Below are 20,610 nucleotides of genomic sequence, written 5' to 3' on the forward strand. Positions count from 1 at the left end.
TCGTTCATTTGGAATGCTTCTGTACCAAAAAAAATGTCATATGGTAAAACTGGAAAAAATATATTGCTGCCACTAAAAAAGAGTAGAAACACGTATGGAATGCATATTAACAGAAGTATATCTTCTGTTCTGTGGTGGTATTGGTGGCTGTAGCAAGATTTGAGCTCAGGAGTCGGGTTTATTGGGTTGTTTTTTTCATACAAATTTGTGTTTCTGTTTTGGGAAAAGGCTGGGCATGCTAGTGATTTGGCCAGCCCTATGTCTACCTCTCTTCTTCCCCCTGCACCTCCCTCCCTCTCAGCCCCCCACCCCCCAATTGGTTGAGCTGCTAGCTCCAGGAGAACTAGTGGTGTGCCCAACCTTCACTCCCCCGATACCTCCCTCTTTTTTTTTTTTTTTTCTAAAACCACAAAATTTGTTTCTCATGCCAATTTTTTATTTTTTTAATAATCGTTTTTTCAATAAAAAAAAAAAAAAAAGAACATGGAAACAGACTGGACATCGCGTACATGCCCTGTTCTAAACTTATTCCGAAAAAACACCAGAACTGTTTCTTTTGAATGTTGCCATACAAACCCTTAGTTGCTTCCTATTTTCTCTACTTAACAGAATCTCGCATGTACTGAAACAAAGAGATTTCAATAGCCAATCTATACAGTTGTACTTTACCTTTATTCTGTTAATAGTTTACTGAACTTCTGATCTGTTTCTCTGGTATTCGTCTGTCTGATTCCTCAATCTGTTGTTCTATTTTCTGTTAATCCTTACCCACCACCAGCAGTCCTTCAATTTATTTGTTTCATACATTCATATGTACGCATGCATGCATGTGTATACACCATTTGGTATACACCATTTGATGGTTCACATTTAGGGAAATTTGATGGTCAGAAGTATTCATTATAGGGAATGTCTTCCAAGTTATACGATTTTTCTCTGGACTGTTTGTCATATATTTATAACTTCTCTCAATGAACATGCTGGTAGCATAATTCAAGAGGAGCTTGCAGTGTGTTATCAGACATGCTCACTTTCAAGGGAAGACATCAGATAGTTTTAGAAACCTTCACATCTAGGGACCTTCCTGGCTTCCACCCCCAACCCCTACCCCTCGTTTTATTTCTATTTCAATGTCTTGTTCTGTCAGCTCAAGATAAGAATTGTTAATAATGTCAAGAGAGAGAATAGACTAGGGTCACTTTCAGCATGAAAGGTGTTAAGAGAAAATAAACTCAAGCTTTTTATATTAAAATATTATTATTATTATTTTGGATGAATAAATAATTCATTGCCAAAAATATTATTATTATTATTATGAACTGCTATGTAGTAATGTTTCTCTCTAACAAATAAATTGCTACTACAACAGAAAATATTGTTGTAAATTGAGTAAGATGTTTATGAAGAAAGGATGTCCTACTTGCTATACAGCTCAAGGAGATATATGTAAAAGTATACATTATAATTTAAAAAAGGAAAAATGAAAAAAGAAAAAATGAAACTTCGTTGCCTACTGATATCAGGATTCAGGTGTAGAGAGTAGAGAATTTTTTGCGAAAAGAGTGCATAGGATAGGCTTTTCTTTGGCACTTTGCTACCTGAAAAGAGCAGGTTTACAATGATTGTTGAAAGATATGCTATTTCATTCTACGCAGATACTCCATACAGTTCACAAAAGTTACATTCTTGATAACTTAAAGAGTCCTTTCTACTTTCTAGTACAGCAGTTGAGGCGTCATGTAGGCAACCAAGGGGGGGGGGGCATTCAGGCCAAAGGTGACCAGTTGCCTTATGTTTTAAGATGTTAGACCTAAAATTAGTATTGGGCCCTCCACACGTTACAAATCTTAAGCATTTAGCATTTTCACGTTATAAGTTTTTACGATATCATTTTTAACCCATATGTTTTTATATCTAACATACTGGAAAATATGTCCTTGGTTATAAAATGTGGTTCTCGCATTGGCACCTTGGCCCTGCCTAGACATCGACTGGGCACCATGGCAGCTGTCCATCTCCTTGGCTTCCCTTTGCACCATTGCAACTATGCTTTATAGTAAAGATAGAAGTGTTTTAGCTCCAGATGAAGTCTGAAATATGCAGTGGCATGGCCCATTTAACCCCGAACTATCCTCAACCACTGGAACAGACCAAAAAGTGAAATGGTCCATTTGGAAGGCTGAAGCTCCATGGAGATGAGTAATTGTTAAAATGCTGTTCTTAACAGTAGTCCATTTGAAGAATTGGATTTTAGTTGGGACACCCTTCATTGAGCTACATCCAGATGGAGTGGAGCAGCAGCATATCATATAAGAGCATGACAAGGAGATTTAACCACAAAATTGACATTTGACAGAGTTATTTTTGCACCATTGTCATCAACTTCGATGACTATCCTCACACCTTTCAGAGATATTGTCTAAGTTGATCTAATTCCTAATTTTTAATGCTTCTTCTGAAGGAGGTGTTAATATAATATATGCTAGTAGGCCTCTTAATCTTGGTTTTGAGGAATCAGAATCGGAATTCTGACCGATTTGAATCGTCTGATATGTACTTGATTTCTAGGGTTCAGGCCGATTCCAACTGCTTTGGAATTGGAATCCATGGAGGCCGATTCCGCTTACTTGAACCATGCTCTTTATTGCTGGAATTTGTGAACAAATTTGGGAATGTTAGTAGTTTTTATTTTATTTTATATTAGTTCTATCGATTCTGCATTGATCCTGGACTGTCAGTAGTTTTTTGGCTCCAAGTTTTCTTTCTTGAACCTTGAACTGCCATCCTCTTGTTTGTTTCCTTATATTTTCATGCTTTTCTCTTTTTTTAATTCCTCTAATAACCTATCAAGCATTCTAGTTTTGCATAAGAGCTCAGTAATGCTAATGTGTGACCATTGCAAATGTTCTCCCCACTAAATTTTGTACACTTTATTTTGCAGGGTTCTCAAAAACAGGACAGAAATGAACTACTTTTCCAACAGTTTGGTGTTAACTATGACAAGCTACCAATCATGTTCCGTAGAGGATCCTGCGTTCTCAAGGAAAAGGTTAGTATTAATTTGTTTTTCAAATGAAAGATACTCAATTAAAATTATAAAAATCTATATTCAAACTATTGGTCCCTCTTACATTCTGAAGACTATTATTTAGATTGAAAATCTTACTTTGATTCATGGACTTAATCTGGCTATGGAGCTGTATCTTCTGTATCACTAGGAGTATATAAACATGGTCTCCTTATCCTTTTGTTGTTTACAATGGCTTGTTGGCATCATACGTGAGGGTGTCAATCGGTTCGATTCCCATTTTTTCATTTGGTTCAGGATACATTATATACAAACCAAAGCCTAATAATTTTCACAACCTCAAACAGAAAGTAAACCGAATTTATTTGGTTTTATTCTGTTCCTATTCTGTTGTCTGTATTTGGTTTCATTTGGTTCATATACAGTCTCGAGAATTTGGTTTTGTTCAGTTCACTTCTTCAGTTCGTACGAGACTTGGGAATGTCTTCTACTGGCCTAAAAGAGAAGCAAGGCACGAAGAGGAAATTAGCAGAAGTGCCAAACTGTAGAAGAGAAGTGAGGAGAGTTGATAGTTGAAGACAGAGGTGGAAGATACAAAGTGAAAACAATTCATAAAGACGGAGGCGGAAGATAAGAAGTGAAAACAGATCTTAGAACTTGTGTTTTAGCCTGGTTTAGGCTCGGTTTATACAAGTTACACTTCATTTAGTTTGGCACGAACTGATGGTTTTAGCCTAAAACTGAACCTGAATTCATATTACACCCATATTCAACTACAAACCTTGGATTCTTAGTTTAGTTTTTATGCATAATACATGTTATAAATAGCTTTTTTAATTTTTTTAATTTTTTTTATTTTTAAACGCAAAAGTGTATAAAAAAGTGTTTCCTATCCATTTATGTGCGTAACTATGATATGATATGATACCTTCCGATACGTATCTTAATTTTGGCTGATCGATACGGTGACCGATATCGATACTTTAATCCTTGGATGGGTCTATGATAAGAAATAGAAGGGCCGTCGAAGGTGGCATGGGAAGAAGGGAAGCTGGTAAGCGAAGCTTCATTGACAAGGACCCTCTCAAGCTTGCAAGCAATTCTATCGGGACTTGATCTTTTGCTATGCTAGGAGAATTTATGGCCTGACCACCTTAAATCATCCAGGCAAGTGTCATCTAAGCAAGAGTTGAAGGCATCCACAGAGGTGGAGTCAGTGGGGTTGCCAGTTGCCACCGATCTTTTTATGGCCAAAGGGGATCACCTTGAAATCTCCTCCCCACCCTAGGGAGAGGAGCCAACTTGAGTGGCAAGGAGGTGGAGATTATCCCAAAGTTGAGACTTGTTAAGGGCACAGTTAAGACCGTATATGAAAGAGAAGTAAGAGTTTGCCTCACTAGGGTCAGATATAAAGAGGTGGATGAATTGGGGAGAGGAGACATAAGTGATTTGGATTTTAGGGGGGTTCCAAAGAACCCAGATATGACCATTAGGACCAAAGGAATTGTTAGAGAGGAAGGACTAGGAAGGGGCGATAGAGGAGGCAATACGAGAGGCATTCGCTTTAGAAACTCTAGTTTCGAGGAGACAATGATGGATAGAGCGAGAGTCCCTGAGACGGGAATGAATTTCAACATGCTTAGTCTTAGAGTTGAGACCACGAACATTCCAAATTGACCAGAAATTCATTGGAGAGAGGTAGGGAGGGGCAAAATGTCCTTAGAGGGGTAGGGAGGAATAGGGTGAGAGGAAGGCTTGCTTCGATGGTGTCTATGGTACTCCTTAATGGGGGGACCCGAGGTTGGGGGAAGAGAAGAGGGAAGAGGTATGAGCAGGAGGAGTAACATTTGAGGGGTGGGAAGCGTCAACAGAAGGAGGGGGAGACCTCATAGTGAGCCTTTCAAAGGATTTGCTGGAGGAATCCAGAATCGGGGGGCGGGGGGGGGGAAGGCTTGGTGATAGAGGGCAAGGAATTAGCAGCTGTAGATTTCTTTTTGGTGGAGGTTTTGGGGAGAGAAACCTTTTTGGAAGAGGATGACATGACTAGACGTTGCTTTCTGGAAGAGGGCTTAGTCGTGGCAGCCATGGCAAGGCCCTGTCGACAGGGAGATACTGCAGGGGAAGTTAGGGAAGATGTGGTAAGGATGTGGCAAGGATAGGGCTCACAGTAGGGGAAGGCAAAAGCTAAAGAGACTTTGTCGTGGACTCGGGGTAGATGTGGCATGGTCCTGATGGAAAGAGAGGATCAGGAGAAGACAAGGTTGGTGCAGCCGCGACAAGGCCTTGTTGGACGAAGTTCACTGCGGGGGGAGGCATTAGAAACGTAAACGGTAATGGAGCAGACATGTCAAGGCCTTGCTGGATGGGGGGGAATAGCTGGAGAGGATAGAGAGGAAGATGGAGTTGGTGCAGATATAGTAAGGCGCGACTGGTAATAAATAGCAGTAGAGAAGAGGTTGTAGAAGTGGCAAGGACTTGCTGGATGAGGCTCACAGCTGGGGTTGGATAGGTTGTAGAAGTCATGGCATGGCCTTGTTGGATGAGGCTCACAACAAGGGAAGATGCTGGAGAAGACGTGTTATGGCCCTGCCGGAGGGAGCTCACCACAGGGGAAAGCAAAAGAGCAGGATAGGTATGGTCCAGAAAATGAAGGAGGCCAAGGGAGGGTTCCTTGCAGGTAAAAGAGCAGCCGCAGAGAGATGCCGAATAAGGGAAGGTTGCAAGGAAGAGGGGTAAGACGACATGGCCGAGTGTAGGGGTTACGATTGGATGGAGGAAGGGCCTGAATGGAAGGGCTGGAAGAGTGGTTAAGGTTGAAGTGGGTGTTAGAGGCCTCCACTGGTAAGGGAGAGCCTTCGAGGAACAATCGAGAGAGCTGGGTTAAAGGGCTGGGAGCTTGGGTAGATGGATGGTTTGAAGGATTAGGCGGCTAAGTTGGATGGTGGGTTGAGAGATGGTTAGAGGAAATGCGGGTCGGGTTGGAGTGTTTGGAAGAGACCTGGTTTAAGTGGATCATGTTGAGGGGCCAGGAGTTGGCTAAGCAAGAGGAATGGGCAACAGTAAGTTGGGCTGGGCTAGGGATGTCGGCAGTAGGGGCTGGCTCAAAGAAGGGATAAGAGGAGAGGGAGAGACTAGGAATAGAGAGCATATGGGAGGCAGTAGCGTGAGTGGAAGGTAAAAGGGGGGAGATGCTTTCGTGAGTGGACGGTTGGAGCAGGGGAGTCAGTCATAGTTGTCATGGCATTGCCTAGGTGTTGCCTAGGTGGCGATTTGGCATCTTGGCTGAAAAAGAAGTTCATGGCAGTGCTACGATTTACGTGACTCACATATGGCGGTCGCCATTGGCTGATAGGCGTCGCCATGGCACCACCATGGACACTAGGTCACTCTTGATTCACTAGGCGGTCGATTTTTTGTAAAATGCAGAGTGATTTTGATATGACTATGTTGATTTTTGATGATTTGATGTTGCTTAATCTTGGTTTTATATGTTATAGGGTATATATTGTAGGCTTGTAGCATGCTAAATAACTTTAGAAAATAGGAGAAATAAAAAAGTAGCATACTAAATAACTTTAGAAAATAGGGAAAATAAAAGATGACACATGGGCGATTTGACTGCCATGGCAACACCATAACATCGCCAAATCGATTAGCCACCCCTCCACCGCCTTGGATCGATTTGACGCCGTGACAACTATGGAGTCAGTGTGAAGGATTGAAAGGGGTTGTCTCACAGGTAAAGCAACATGGACTGAAGTTCCCTGTTGGCGATGTGAATGTGTTGCAGAGTAGGGTTGGCCTGGGGGCTAGAGCTTCTTTTGGTGTGAATTCGCCAAGACCAGCTTTGACCACGACTCTATCTGGCCAGCCTAGAGAGCGGAAAGGATGGAACCGTCGACCCCAATAGGAAGGGCCAACGATTGAGAGGGGTCAGATGAAGGCAAATCCATCATTTTGTGAACATCTGGGGCCTTAAGCTTCGAGCAGTCTTTGGAGTGATGACCAAACACACAGCAAGGCAGGCAGTGTGGGGAGGGATTCAGTCATAGCAGATCTCTTGATGAAAAGAATGACCTTCATCTATGATGATAATAGAGGAGGGAGGGGTGGCCTCAGCAGACACTTCGATGCATATTTTAGCGAAGGAGAGATGTTGCTTCTTCTTAGCTTTGGAATCCGAGAAAAGTAGAGTTCCGATAGTAGATCTGATGATGCTCAAGCTTTTTCACTCCAGTAATGCAAGGGAAGGTTGGGGAGAGCAATCTAGAGAGGGATGGAGTGGTAAGCCAGCTTGTGAAGGTCCCTGAATTGGTTCCATTGCCGGAGAAAATTTGTTTCTTTCCTACTTGCCAAGGACTGCCCTTAAGGGATCTGAGCATTATTTGCTCATTTGAGAAGTTGACTAGAAAAACACCATTTTCCAAGACGTGGGTATCCATCGAGTCGTTAGTGCATCATTCATGGCAGAGGGAGCGTTTGACAATGGGGCAGGGAGGTCTGCTACCAATGAAGTGCCCCACCAGGTAGTATCTCCACTTGAAAGATTTCAGAGTCAAGGAAGCCTACAGGACAGAGCCTGATCTTGTTGTCACCAATGATGGAAGGGGGGATGAAGTGGAGAGCAAGGCTGTCAGATGAAGAATGGTTAAGGACGGAGAACCATCTTTTGGGGTTAGAGGTGGAGGGAGGTTGGGAGCTGGGAGAGGATGTGTCAGGTTCAGAGGAGATATTGGGTAGGAGGGTTGGAGAGGTTTTGCCAAAAGAAGAAGAGGGAGGAATGGAAGGAGTAGTAGCAGGGGGGGGGGAGGGGAGGAGAGCGAGGTATGGAAGGATTAGTAGTAGGGTGGGGAGGGCCACCGGCCATGGCCTCCAGCGGCGGAGGGAGGGAGAGGGGGAGTAGGTCAGGTCAGATCATCGGAGTGTTCTGGGGTAAAAGTTCAAAGGAGATATTGGGTGATTTTTCCTGATGTCAAAGCTATTAAGATTTGTTTTCTCCTAATGAAACTAGGAATGAAATAAAGTTAAGCCCATGCGAACTAGCTAGGCAACCGAGCCCAGCTGGCTAGTTCAATCACCAGAATTAGGTCCATTTTTGGACCTCAGTTCAGCTGCTGCCCTGGTTCTTCTCAAGGCTATACTTTAGCCCAGTAAATATATCTTCGTCACAGGTCTGGTCGAAAGCCTCTAGCTTCTCCTCATCTTCCAGTTAACTCTTTTCTCAGAGTAGACTTTCCTTTTGTTCTTGTTCTTTCCTCTTCCTTTTTTCTTGTTTCTTCTCCTTACCTTCTCATCTGACATAACTCTTTTCTGGCATCAATTTGAGTCCACTAAGAGAGAAAATCTCTTTTGGTGCTGCTCCTTTTGATCTGAACTTTTGGAGCTTAGTTTCCGCCCCTAGGGCAACTGAAACTCTAGAACCTTACCCCCTACGAACCTCCTTACCGTGAGAAACCAACCTGCAACTAATGTTCAACCTGCAAGTACTGCTGGTATCACTAGCAGAATATTTCTTGATTTTTCTGACTTTTATTTTGAATGCTGGTCAATTGGATTAAATGGGACTTAGAGTTATCGACCTTCACCTAAAGTTTCAAACCGATTGGAAGCCATACAGGTGAGATTCCTCACCGAAATTGAACATGGTCATCCCGGTTCTGATTCCGTAGAGAGGTTACATTCAAGGCCAGATTCTCTGGTTATCTATTCGAAAGGCCTTCTTTTCTAAGTCTTGTCTGTTTTATCCCCAGTCTGTTATAAAATTCTAAAAATTTCCTTCCCCACAAATTCAATTACCGTTTGATCTATATTCACTTTGTGTTAACAGGAAGAATGGGAGAATGTTTGTGTATCTTTAACTGATCACACAAGTCCCCTATTTATAATATAAAATCATGATAGAGTTATGATAGGAGTACAAAACAAAAAATATAAAGTATTTACAAGTATACCCCATCCAGCTGCCCCACTCTAATTTGGGTTGGTGGAGGGGGAAAAGCCCCAATGTGCCCCTGTGGTACACTAATCCTTATTCTAACACTCCTCAAGTTGGTGCATAGATGTCACACATGCCCAACTTGATTAGATTAGGATGAAACAGCTTTCCAACTAGCCCTTTAGTGAACACATTAGCTAGTTGAGCACCAAACTTCACAAAAGGAACACAAATCAAATCAGCATCCAACTTCTCTTTGATGAATTTTCTATCAATCTCCACGTGTTTAGTTCGATCATGCTGCACTGGCTTATGAACAATATTGATAGCAGCCTTGTTATCACTGTAAGTCATCATAGGAAGACGAACAAGTACACCAATATCATCCAAAAGTGTACACAACCATAGTAACTCACAAATCCCCTGTGCCATGGCATGAAATTCTATTTCAGCACTAGATCTAGCCACCACATTCTGCTTCTCGCTGCGCCAAGTGACAAGATTCCCTCTTACAAAGGTGTAATAACCAGAGATAGACTTTTTGTTAGGTGAACCAGCCCAATCAACACCTGTATAAGCTTCAACTCGGAAGTGATCATGAGGAGATAAAATGATCCCTTTTCCTGGAGCTGACTTCAAGTATCGTAAGATATTCATAACAACTTCCATATGAGAGGNCAGAGGAAGAAGAAAAAGAAAAAAAAAAAAAAGTCGTAGACGAAGAAGAAGCAAAGGAAGAAGAGGGAAAAAAGAAAAAAAAGAATCGTAGATGAAGAAGAAGCAGAGGAAGAAGAGGGAAAAAAAAAAACATTCGTAGCTCAAAGATGAAGCAGTAGGGAGGGAAAAAAAAATTACAAACATACCTGAAGTCGAAACAAAGGAAGGAACGATGGATTTCAGCCAATCGGTCGGTTGAATCAATGAATCCAAAGTTCTACGATTGTAATGGCAGAGAGACTTCACCGGTAGAGAGAAACATGGAGGGTTTTAAATTATAAACCTTTCATGTTATATTTCCCCCCACCACCAAACCTTTTTCTTTTTCTTTTTTTTTGTTCACTTGAGTAAAATGATTCCATGCATCTCACACCATTTAAAAACCTGTACTTCATCAAATGAAAAGTTTACAATTAGAATATAAAAAACAAATAATTAAGTGAAAGTAAAAAACAAACACACACACACACACAAGGCGGCCGCCTTGCCTATCAAGTCGTCCAAGGCGCCAAAGGCAACGCCTTTTGGATGCCTTGATACCAAAGGCGACCGCCTTTTATACATAAACAATGGCGTCCCTCGCCTTGTCCCTAAAAAAACGCTTGGACGCCAAGGCGTCGCCTTGACAACTATGCCCTTTAGTGAACACATCAGCTAGTTGAGCACCAAACTTCACAAAAGGAACACAAATCAAATCAGCATCCAACTTCTCTTTGATGAATTTTCTATCAATCTCCACGTGTTTTGTTCGATCATGCTGCACTGGCTTATGAACAATATTGATAGCAGCCTTGTTATCACTGTAAATCATCATAGGAAGACGAACAAGTACACCAATATCATCCAAAAGTGTACACAACCATAGTAACTCACAAATCCCCTGTGCCATGGCACGAAATTCTATTTCAGCACTAGATCTAGCCACCACATTCTGCTTCTCGCTGCGCCAAGTGACAAGATTCCCTCTTACAAAGGTGTAATAACCAGAGATAGACTTTTTGTTAGGTGAACCAGCCCAATCAACACCTGTATAAGCTTCAACTCGGAAGTGATCATGAGGAGATAAAATGATCCCTTTTCCTGGAGCTGACTTCAAGTATCGTAAGATATTCATAACAACTTCCATATGAGAGGATTATGGATCATGCATAAATTGACTGACCAAACTTACAGTCACAACAATGTCAGTTCGTGTATGTGAGATATATCAATTTTCCTACCAATCGTTGGTAGCGGCCTTTGTCAATTGGTTCACCCTCTTTTTCCTTAAGCCGACTACTAGCTTCCATAAGAATATTAGAAGGATGACAACCCAACATACCTGTCTCAGACAGCAGATCAAGGATGTACTTCCTTTGAGAGAGAAAGATGGCTTTTGAGGACCTGACAACTTTAATTCCAAGAAAGTACCTTAACTTTCCAAGATCCTTTATCTCAATTTCTTTGCCCAGAAAACCCTTAAGATGATCAATCTTAATGTTGTCATTTCTTGTTACCACGATGTCATCGACATAAACAATGAATATAGTAACTTTTTCACCAGACCTCTTTATGAACAATGTGTGGTCAGTATTACTTTGCTTATAACCCACAGATGTCATACCCTTGTGAAATCTTCCAAACCACGCTCTAGGTGATTGCTTCAAACCATAGAGAGCACGCTTCAACTTACAGACTTTGCCCTGAGTTCTTGTGCTAGAGAAACTTGGTGGAATTTCCATATATACTTCCTCATCGAGCTCTCCATGGAGGAAAGCGTTTTTTACATCAAGTTGTGGGAGTTCCCATCCTAAGTTCACAACACATGAGAGTAACACTCGCACAGAGGTCAACTTGGCAGCTGGTGCAAATGCACTTGGTAGTCGATTCCACAAGTCTGATTGTACCCTTTAGTCACAAGCCTTGCCTTGTATTTATCAATAGAACCATCAATCTTCTGTTTTACTACAAACACCCACTTACAACCAACAGGTCTCTTTCTAGGTGGAAGAGTCAGAAGTTTCCATGTAGCATTCCTTTTTAAGGCATCCATTTCTTCCTCCATAGTAGCCTTCCATTTTTTTTTTTTTCTATAAGAGCTTCCTGCCAATTATTAGTGACACAAATAGATGAAAGAGAAGACGCAAAAGCACGATAGGAGGGAGAAAAAGAATCATATGAAACAACATGAGATATAGGGTGTTGAGTATAGGTCCTACTGCCTTTTCTAAGGGTAATAAGTAGATCAGAAGGAGAGATTATACCTGAAGTATGAGGCTCAGTCGGTTCTGGATCCAGGGATGTGTAAAGGTGTTGTAGTAGTGTGATGGTCTAAAGTTGCTTATTTCTGGTATGTCCCCTACTATAAACTTGAAGAGTGGAGTCATCAATTTGTCTATGGAATTCACCAATGGTTCTCTGAACTAGAGTCATCTCCCCCTGAGTTGGAACAATAGGTTCTGTAATGTAGACTAGAATAGGGAGTCTAACCAAGTCTCAACTGCAGGAACTTTTAATCAAAGAACAACCAGAACCAGCCCACATTTTAGTATAGCAAATCAGATTACAATAAACAGCAGGGCAGAACTGAAGTAAATAATCGATCTCAAACCAGTAGGGTATGTGGACAGAAGAATAGAACTAATAATAGAGCTCTCAAAACTTCACTTAGGTCCAATTCAATCTAACAACATGAACCGTAGACCAAGGGAAACAACAATAAATAATTCAGACCCATCGATCTCAGATCTGGGTAAGCACAATCACTAAAAGACAAAAATTGAGAGATTTTTAATAACTTCAGATTGGATGGTCAGAAACAGCCCCAATCAAGGTCGATCCACACTCAGGTAAAGGGGAACACTCAACCAGAATTATGGTCCAAACCAAGGTCTGAATCTGCCTCTAATAGCAGAGACCGATTGTGAACAACTGATGAAATTTTGGGCAGATTGTAAGATATAAATACCTGGTATTCTGAACAGTAGTAGTAGCTTGAATATAGACTTGAAAGAAAAGAAGAAAACACTTGTAGAACACCTGGGCTTCTCACCGCAAGGCGTCGAGCAGATCAAACACCAACCATATTGTTCTTGATCAAACACAAGAAGCATCTCAGCAGAGGCATTACAGTAGCAGCAGCAGAGTTTTTTTGTTCTTAAAATCGTGGGGCTTAATGGGAGCCCTCTCCTTTATTTATAATAATGATGGGGGGGTGATTACAATTTAGTAACTTGAAAGTTACTAAAAAACTGAAATAAAGATTACTAACATCTAGTTACTAAATCTGGAAAAGTAAAGTAGGAAATAAAACAACTGGAATTAGAAACTTACTTATGACTGAAAATTAGAAACTAACTAGGTACTGAAATTAGAAACTAATTAACCCCATCAAAGCCCAACTAAAAATGAAACTAATAAAAAAAGGAAACTAACTAGCAATCCCGTACTCAATCTTAGAGCCCCTATTTTAGACCCATAAAAGTGGCCAAATACACTCCAAACCACATGGACTAAAGGCCCAACACATATACAATCCAACCCTAGGCTTATTCCTAATAAAACAAACCTATTTTTTGTTATTAATCTGCATCATTCTGCCCCCTCACTATCTTGTGGAGCATGAGGATCTTGAGGTGAAGATGATGGGTACACTGGTGGAGCAAGCAGATTTAAAGTCATATCTTTTTCACTAGTAACTCCAGACTCCCCCTGAAGAGGTGATGATGAGTTGTAACCAACAAATTCATGAAACACAACATCCATTGTTACTATTGTATGCCAGGTAGGAGTATGGTAACACTTGTATCATTTCTGTGTACGAGAGTAACCCAGATTGATACACTTAGTACTTCGAGGTTTTAATTTTCCCGGTGAATGATGATCCCTAGCATAGCAGGCGCACTCAAAAGTCTTTGGAGGAACTAGGAAGGATATAGTCTCTTGAAGAACCTCTATAGGCTTTTGAGAGTTGATGACACGGGTCGGCATATGATTGATTAGGTAGGCTGTTATGAGGACAACATCACTCCAATACTGAGATGGAACTTGTCTAGCAAGCATCATGGCTCGAGCAATATCCATTAAGGCATTCTTGCTTTCAGCCACCCCATTATGAGCAGGAGTGTCAACACATTTTGTCTGATAAAGAATCCCATGATCAGCTAGGTATTTTTGAAATTGACCCTCCATGTACTCTTTTCCATTATCAGACGCAGAATTTTCAAAGTTGTATTAAACTGAGTCGTAATCATCTTATTGAACCGCTGAAAAAAATCGAACACTTCACTTTTGTGCTGCATCATGTAAATCCAAGTAGTTCTAGAGTGACACTCAATAAAGGACATGAACCACCTTTTTGTAGAAATAGATTTATGACGAGATGGACCCCATACATCAGAGTGAACCAAATGAAAAATAGAAGAGCTTCTTTTATTTAATGGTAAATAACTGGAACGAGTCTATTTAGCCAGAGTACAGGCCTCACAAAAGACTTCATCCCTAGTACATGATTTAACTAAATGCGGAAATAAAAGAGATAAGGTCCCAATTGGTGGGTGTCCCAAATGACAGTGCCATTTATTCCATTCAGAAGAAGCAGAATGTAGCTGATGAGAAGTTGTTGATGCTGCAGCCGCAGGGAGACAACCATCATCAAGCAAATAAAGACCACCATGCACCTTACCACATCCAATCGTCTTCCCCGTTACCAGATCCTGAAAAATGCAATGAAATAATAAATAAGTGCCGAAACACAAGACAACATGCAGTGCAACAAGGCGGCTGTCGCCTAGGCCCCAGGCAAACCGCTTGGACGCCTAGTCGTCGCCTAGGCGATGCCTTGACAACTATGATTAATTGTTCTTCTTCTATACCATTGCCTTCAGTTTTACACATCCCTAATTTTACTACTAATTTGTCATCCATCAGTAGTCTTACTAAGGACCTAAACTGTAAAGTAAAAACATTGCTATTTCGGCACTTGTTGCACTGCATGTTGTCTTGTGTTTCGGCACTGCAAGTAAATGTTTTTAATATTTGTTATTTCATTAATATTTGTTATTTCATTTACTTAAGATATTATTCATAAATAAGCAAATACCCCCTATTTGAATCCAATAAAAATAGTTTAAAAATCAAATTCCAAAAGGATAAAAAGTCAACCCCCCAGTCTAAGAACAAAAACTGGATTTTGGTTATAGGGACGATTTTCAACTTTTAAATGCTAAGGTTTTTCTCAATTATGAAAATTTATAAATTCTATCATGTTAAAACATTGCTAAAAACCGAAAGTCCGGTAAAAAAATATTTTGTTTTGATATTCATAAAATTATTTTCATTCAGGCTATTTTAACAGTATTCGCGCACTTAAAAATAAGTTTGACTGAAGCATAACTTTATCATTGCAACTCAGATTTAAGTAATCTTAGACTTGTTAGAAAACTGGTTTTATATTATAACTAATACAAAAAGTCTCATGTAAAAATAAAATCATTTGACTAGTCAAACTTATTATAGAATAAGAGCATTTCTCTATATGTTGATTTTTTATAACTTACTATGACTTAATGTTAATTTTTTATGATTTAATGTGGCTAAATGTTGATTTTTAATGACTTGATGTGGCTTAATCTTGATTTTTTATGATACAAGGTATATATAACTTACTAAATAATGTTAGAAAATAGGAAAAATAAAAAATAACATCTGTTCGCCTAGTTCGCCTTAAGGCGGGCGCCTTCTCGCCTAAGCACTTAGACAACCCTCCACCGCCTTGGTTTGCCTTGGCGCTATGACAACTATGCAATTAATAGAACCCTTTCTGGAGACAGATGATAGGGTGCCATCTGTTATCCTAACTTTATCTCTGCCTGAGGTGGGTGAGTACTGTCGAAATAAATTGGAGGAACCGGTCATGTGATAAGTGGCACTGGAGTCAATGATCCAGGGAGTGGAGACGACTGATGCACAATGGTCACCGAATAAAATACCATAGTGACCAAAATTGGAACCTGAAAGGACTGAACTAGTGGAAGTTGAAGAATTGGAAGCCTTAAGCATTCGTCTGAAAGCCTGGAGTTCCTTTTGGGAGAGTCATATATCAGTTGTAGGTGGAACGTCCGCAGTCTCAGCCTGATGGGCTTTAGTTTTGGATTGATCCCGAGCACGCTTTGCCTCAAAATCAACATGTTTTCTATGGAGCTTCCAACATTTGGCTTTGGTATGGTATGGTTTGGTTTGGGGCAGTGTTCACATTAACAATCTCCTTGGTAGTACCACCAGTTCGATTTGTTCCCTCAGAGGTAGTAGTGGATCCAGTCTGTAAGGCTTATTTTTTAGTAGTAGGAGTATGTAGCATAGAGGTACAACAATATTCCTCCGTATAAACCATAGCAAAGGATTGTTCCAGAGTAGGGAAGGGAGCTTTGCTAAGTATCTGAACACAAATATTATCATACTCGACATTCAAACCTGCCAAGAAATCATACACCCTAATTTCTTCCATATGTTTGGTGTAAGCAGTATTGTCTTCAACATTTTTAGGATGATAATTTGTAAAGTGGTCCAGTTCATACCATAGAGTTCGAAGTTCTGCATAATATTTTGACACAGAGAGTTCTTGCTGGGTATTGGTATGAATTCTTGCGAAGATCAAATACCTGAGCATCATTCCCTAGTTGCCCATAAGTTTCCTTAGCATCAGCCCAAATCTGAGAAGCAGTATCTAATAGCAAAAATCCTCAAGAAAGAGATTGATGAATAGAACCAATCAAGTAAGACATACCAAGGAGTCACTAGTGATCCATTTATCCTGAGGGGTTCCCTCATCAGAGGGTTTCTTCAATTTCCCTGTAATGTGGCTTGTGAGACCTCTACCAACAATGGTAAGATATGTAGATCTGGGCCATACGAGGTAATTAGTTCCCTCTAATTTCATAAAGCTAGTCCTAAAAGGCATGTAGTCATTGCGACTTTGTCCATTAGACCAGAGGTCACAATAGTTACTTCAAACATGATTGAACTAGTAAAAAATCGACAATGAGAGAGAGAAATACTAGATCTTCAAATCAACCGTCAGAAAGTGTCTATACTTGGATCGAATTGCCCAGTAAGGGTAGTGAGGTACTCCAAATAATATTAGGCTTGATGAATAGCTGTTGAGATAAGCAAATTAGGGTTTTGGGAGAAAGCCCTAATGATCAAAGAAGAGGGGAGATTTGATACGGAGACTTGGCAGATGGGGCCACAAGTCTGGTCGATCTCCTTTGTAATGGTGATGATGATCTCCAAAAAAATTCAGCCAATTCTGAGGAGGGAGTCCCAAAAATAGATTTTGTCAAGGTTTTGGAGGAAAACCCTTTTTTTTTGCACAAAATTGATTTATGTAGATCTTGATCTCGCGGATAATGATGAGTTTTTCCAGGTAGCTGTACTTGATCTTCAAGAGGTAGAGATGTGTTCCTTAAAGAGGAAGAAACCACACTCCATAAAATAGAAGAATAAAAAATCACAGAGGGTGAAGAACCCAAATTTTCTTGCCAGGGTTTTTGGTGTTTTAGTTCATGAGGTAAGGTATAGGGCAGTCACTAGATTCATAGGAATCACCTCATTAATGCTGCCCTATGGTAGGTTAATGGGACAAAGATAGGATAAGATGGAGGCTAACAAAGGTAATGGAAGGGAAGGTGAAGGTCTGCGATTCTTGAAGGAGAAGGGATTGGAAACTAAAAACCTAGATAAAAAATTAGGCTTTGATACCATGTTAACAGGAAGAATGGGAGAATGTTTGTGTGTCTTTAACACACAAGTCCCCTATTTGTAATATAAAATCATGATAGAGTCATGATAGGAGTATAAAACAGAAAATATAAAGTATTTACAATTATACCCCCCATCCAGCCGCCCCACTCTAATTATGGTTGGTGGAGGGAGGAAAGCCCCAATGTGCCCCTGCGGCACACTAATCCTTATTCTAACACTTTGCCTTGCTCAAAAAGGGGTTCTGAACTGTCTAGAAATTTCAGAACTGCCAATATTCCTTTAATTTGAATTTTTGTTCACTTTTGGTCACCCGTGGCAGCCTGAATTAGGGTCTTGGAATCCTAGGTTCCACCAATTTGGTATCAAAGCCAAATCTAACAATGACAGGACCCTCTCATATCACCATTCTTGAGCTACACAAGCTATATAGAAAACTCGTTGAAAGTCAACAGAAGAATGAACAAGCTAGACTCCCATTGATTCCTATCAACAGCCAACTCCTAATGATAAATATTAGGGTACAAAAATAAAATCGAATAAGATATAGTAATCACAATCTTAGGCTAAATAAAATATTCAAAAATTAAAATGGAACAATAAAAATTGCTGCCAACATTAGAAGAACTTTACATTGCAACCTAGTGGTCATGGGTTTTAGCCGGGAAATAGCCTCTCCGTGAAGAGGGGGGTAAGGCTGCATACATTGTGAACCTCCCCAGCCCTCACAGTGGTGGGAGCCTCATGCATGGGGTATGGCTTTGTTTTTTATTAGAAGACCTCTACATTGGCTCAAGTTCTTTAAGAACTAAATATTAATCTCTTATGCATACTTGAGACTCAACACTTGGGCCATATAAATTAGGTCTGGTACAACAAATAACTCAAAATTAATCTGCCCAATGACCATATAACCCAATAATGGCTTGAGAAAAGGCTAAACCAGGCCCAGTTGGACTGGTTTTCCTGCATCATTATTGTGTCTCCTAAGCTCTAAGGCACGATAGATCCAATTTGATTTGTACTGGTTAACCCAGACATCTCATCAGTAGTTCCCCAAAATAGTGTGTTGACATACCAACCAGGACTAGTATTATTTGTTCGATCTGGTTCAAACAGGTGGGGATGGGGAGATCTAGATAAAACTCAGATGACTCATTGTCAGGTCTCCACACTAGGTCAGTTTTTTTGGACAGAGCTTAAGTGGAAGGAGTACAATAGACTCTCCTTTTATATGTAGGGCTATTTTCTTAAATAAAATTCATTGATAAAAAAGTATATTGCATTTGGTATTAGACACACTGGTTGTAGTTAGCTTTTACAAGTTTACAAAGCTAATCTGGAAGATCAGGAGGATAAATGATGGTCTCAGTAACTCCACTAGCGATGGATGCAATGTAATCCACTCCTGCCAAACATGTTGAAAATAATCTTCAAATGCTGCATCATCCATAGGCCAGTCACATTTTCCTCCAAAATGTCAATTTCTAGTTTCGAATCTGTAACGGTTGGAAAGCTTCTGAAGGTTCTTCTCCAAGCATAACATCACCTCTTTGTATGTCAATAACTCCATAAACAATACTGACCTGTCGCCACCAACACCCACATCGATAAATATGGGAACACCTGCCACATCATGGACCAACCCCCCGTAAGAGGCACTATCTGATTAAGAGATCCATCACAGTGCAATGCAACTATATCCTCAGGTGGAAACATTTATGTGCATGCCTTTGGGACTTGGAAAATCCATACAACCCGTGCTCCTCATTTGTCCACAAGGAGCATATTCCTAGAATTGTCAGTACCAGAAAGCCAGAGATAGTTACACCTTACAAAAACATCCTCCTTGATGGCAGAGAGAATCTGAGGCCACATCCTTATTTTGTTTTGGAATAGCTGGAAATCTGGAAATATTATTCTTTCCACAGCTGATGAATAGTAGAATGAAAATCCAATTTGTCAATTGTACCAATGGAGTCGTCCCCACCAAATCCTTTCCTTACCCTAGTTGCTTTCTGAATGAGAATTTGTCCATCTCCTATTTTGGGAGTAGGAGCAAGACATCTTTCCCCCCTATAGCTGATGTAAAGAGACATTTAAAAAACAAATGATTCTGGGCCTTGGAATATTATGGGCCTTGGAATATTACCTGAGAACCAAATTTCTTCTGTCCAATCAAATTGACCAGATTTATCCCGAACTAACGCCCAAGCTGATTTAGTAGAATGAAGTCCATTAGAGTTACCTTTCTAAACTACCAAATCAGGATATGATGGATGTAGGTTCCGCAAATCTGGTAATGATTGCCTGGATTTTTGTTGCTGATCATTATGGAAGCTGATTCAGATCATTCACCTTTGTTATTATTTTTGAGCACTTTCATATGTTGCTTGAGTGAGTGCTTAATGATATGGTGCTGGATCCCGTCTCCTTTTCTCTTCTAGCGGTTTTGCATGTTTTGATAACTATCTCCCCAACCCCACCCTTCAAAAAAAAAAAAAAAAAAAAAAAAAAAATGCAGGTGGAAGAAATTGTGAAGTTCAATCATGCAGGAGATCCTGTTAGAAGATTACGGAAAAAGCTGATAGTGGACCATTTTGATCCAGACTGGCCAAGCTTTTGGATAAAGCACCCAAGTCTAATTGATGAGCTACATATACCAATGGAGGATTTCTGCAACATTTGGTCAACCAAATGTGATTATGTGAAATCCTTTGAAGTCGAATACAAGTTGATGCCCTGCACATGGATTGTTGTTCGAATTGATGGCTGCCATTTTCATAGGTAAATTATTTGATTGCCGAGCAGAAAAATTACTTGTAGTTTTATAATTGCTTTAAAACGCTATCACATTATTTTTACATATGAGTTTGATGCAACTAATAAGACGGAAAACTCTGATAAGAATAGGATTGTGTCATGAGTTCGAAAGGTACATATTAGGCATTAGATTCACTAATTGATGAGTCCCACATATGTTTAAAAAATATATTTAATTTTATACAATGCCCATTTATATTTATTTGTAAAAAAATTATATTTTACATAAAAGCCCCCTAATTATATCTTGAAGGGTAGAAATCTCATATTTCACACATCTGAAAACCCCCACCCTTTGTATAACCACATCGTAGTCGCTTAGGCACCATGTCAACATTGCCTAGGCTAGCACCATGACAATTGTGCCTAA

General features: G+C 40.2%; 1 protein-coding gene across 9 annotated transcripts in view; it reads left to right on the plus strand.

Moving 5' to 3' along the window:
* LOC122094065 (tRNA(His) guanylyltransferase 1-like) overlaps nucleotides 1-20,610 on the plus strand; it is a 128,869-nt gene that overhangs the window by 92,740 nt on the left and 15,519 nt on the right. For all 9 annotated transcript variants that reach the window (XM_042664702.1, XM_042664708.1, XM_042664704.1 and 6 more), the window contains 2 exons: nucleotides 2,942-3,049; nucleotides 19,942-20,204. In XM_042664702.1, coding sequence (XP_042520636.1) covers nucleotides 2,942-3,049; nucleotides 19,942-20,204 — 371 coding nt within the window. The remainder of the gene's footprint in view (nucleotides 1-2,941; nucleotides 3,050-19,941; nucleotides 20,205-20,610) is intronic.

Source organism: Macadamia integrifolia, chromosome 11 (genome assembly GCF_013358625.1).
Source record: "Macadamia integrifolia cultivar HAES 741 chromosome 11, SCU_Mint_v3, whole genome shotgun sequence".
NCBI classification, from domain to species: Eukaryota; Viridiplantae; Streptophyta; class Magnoliopsida; order Proteales; family Proteaceae; genus Macadamia; species Macadamia integrifolia.